The 2,055-nt window shown below is 71.9% G+C and overlaps 1 protein-coding gene across 1 annotated transcript; it reads left to right on the plus strand.

Annotated features, from left to right (window-relative positions):
* The first annotated feature begins 25 nt into the window (after nucleotides 1-25).
* LOC102373427 (cornifelin homolog) lies at nucleotides 26-2,049 on the plus strand. Its single transcript, XM_025216473.1, is given in 4 exon segments — nucleotides 26-52; nucleotides 55-99; nucleotides 102-254; nucleotides 1,628-2,049. Coding segments are annotated over 4 exon segments (315 nt in total). The 3' UTR covers nucleotides 1,718-2,049.
* Nucleotides 2,050-2,055: the final 6 nt, after the last annotated feature.

The following is a 2,055-nucleotide window of genomic DNA, read 5'->3' on the forward strand; positions in this document are numbered from 1 at the left end:
GGGGGGTCTCAGGTGCCCTAGGGGAATGGGGTCCCCTAGGGGCACCTCTGGGTGGGGGGAGGTCTCTGGGTTGGATATCCAAGGCAGGGTTCCCAGAGGTGTGTGCCCCGCTCCCAGGTCTGTGTGGTGCGCTGGTGCCCTGCATCTTGGCCTCCCGGGTCTCGGAGCGCTTTGGCCAGACCTGCCTGCTGCCCTGCTTGCCCGGGGCCCTGGTGGCCCTGCGGACCGGCATCCGTGAGCGTTACCGCATCGAGGTGGGTGCAGGACAGGGGGGCTGCGGGTTGGGAGTGAGGGGCACCGGGGGGAATTGGTGGGGGTGCGGGTCAGGAGTGAAGGACACCGGGGGGGAGGGGATTGGGGGGCACCAGAGGGAGTGGAAGGGGCTGCAGGTTGGGAGTGAGGGGCACCAGACAAGGGTGAAGGGTTGCAGGTCAGGAGTGAGGGGCATGGGGGTTTTGGGAGGGGGCTACAGGTCAGGAGTGAGGGGCACCAAACAGAGGGCTGCGAGTTGGGAGTGGGGGGCAGCGGGGGTGTAGGGGGGCTGCAGGTCGGGAGTGGGGGGCAGCGGGGGTGTAGGGGGGCTGCAGGTCGGGAGTGGGGGGCAGCGGGGGTGTAGGGGGGCTGCAGGTCGGGAGTGGGGGGCAGCGGGGGTGTAGGGGGGCTGCAGGTCGGGAGTGGGGGGCAGCGGGGGTGTAGGGGGGCTGCAGGTCGGGAGTGGGGGGCAGCGGGGGTGTAGGGGGGCTGCAGGTCGGGAGTGGGGGGCAGCGGGGGTGTAGGGGGGCTGCAGGTCGGGAGTGGGGGGCAGCGGGGGTGTAGGGGGGCTGCAGGTCGGGAGTGGGGGGCAGCGGGGGTGTAGGGGGGCTGCAGGTCGGGAGTGGGGGGCAGCGGGGGTGTAGGGGGGCTGCAGGTCGGGAGTGGGGGGCAGCGGGGGTGTAGGGGGGCTGCAGGTCGGGAGTGGGGGGCAGCGGGGGTGTAGGGGGGCTGCAGGTCGGGAGTGGGGGGCAGCGGGGGTGTAGGGGGGCTGCAGGTCGGGAGTGGGGGGCAGCGGGGGTGTAGGGGGGCTGCAGGTCGGGAGTGGGGGGCAGCGGGGGTGTAGGGGGGCTGCAGGTCGGGAGTGGGGGGCAGCGGGGGTGTAGGGGGGCTGCAGGTCGGGAGTGGGGGGCAGCGGGGGTGTAGGGGGGCTGCAGGTCGGGAGTGGGGGGCAGCGGGGGTGTAGGGGGGCTGCAGGTCGGGAGTGGGGGGCAGCGGGGGTGTAGGGGGGCTGCAGGTCGGGAGTGGGGGGCAGCGGGGGTGTAGGGGGGCTGCAGGTCGGGAGTGGGGGGCAGCGGGGGTGTAGGGGGGCTGCAGGTCGGGAGTGGGGGGCAGCGGGGGTGTAGGGGGGCTGCAGGTCGGGAGTGGGGGGCAGCGGGGGTGTAGGGGGGCTGCAGGTCGGGAGTGGGGGGCAGCGGGGGTGTAGGGGGGCTGCAGGTCGGGAGTGGGGGGCAGCGGGGGTGTAGGGGGGCTGCAGGTCGGGAGTGGGGGGCAGCGGGGGTGTAGGGGGGCTGCAGGTCGGGAGTGGGGGGCAGCGGGGGTGTAGGGGGGGCTGCAGGTCGGGCGTGAGGGGCACTAGCTTCCCTCTGCCCCCCAGGGCTCTGTGTGCGACGATTGGCTGGTGATGGTTTGCTGCCTGCCCTGCGGCCTGTGCCAGCTTTCCCGGGAGCAAGACGCCCGGCAGTGACGGGGACGGTCATTTGCATAGATCTGCATGCATGCAAATGAGCTCTACCCCCGCTCCCCGCTGACACCCCAATAAAGAGCTGATTGGAGCCGCGCTGTGGACGGAGCCTTATTTCTCCCCGCTTCAAAGTGGCATCTGTTTGCATATATGCAAATCAATCTGTTAAAGGAGCCCCCGCCCCAGGCTCATAAGGGGGGGGGTGTGGGAGGGGCATGTCCCATCCCAGGAAGCGGGGCGCTGCCGGACTCCATTTCCCAGCATGCTTCGCGCCCCTCGCCTCTGGCTCCCGGCATACCCCGCGCCCCCCACCAGAGCATCGGTTACCCGTTGGCACGCCG

Source organism: Alligator sinensis, unplaced genomic scaffold (assembly GCF_000455745.1).
Source record: "Alligator sinensis unplaced genomic scaffold, ASM45574v1 scaffold850_1, whole genome shotgun sequence".
NCBI lineage: Eukaryota > Metazoa > Chordata > Crocodylia > Alligatoridae > Alligator > Alligator sinensis.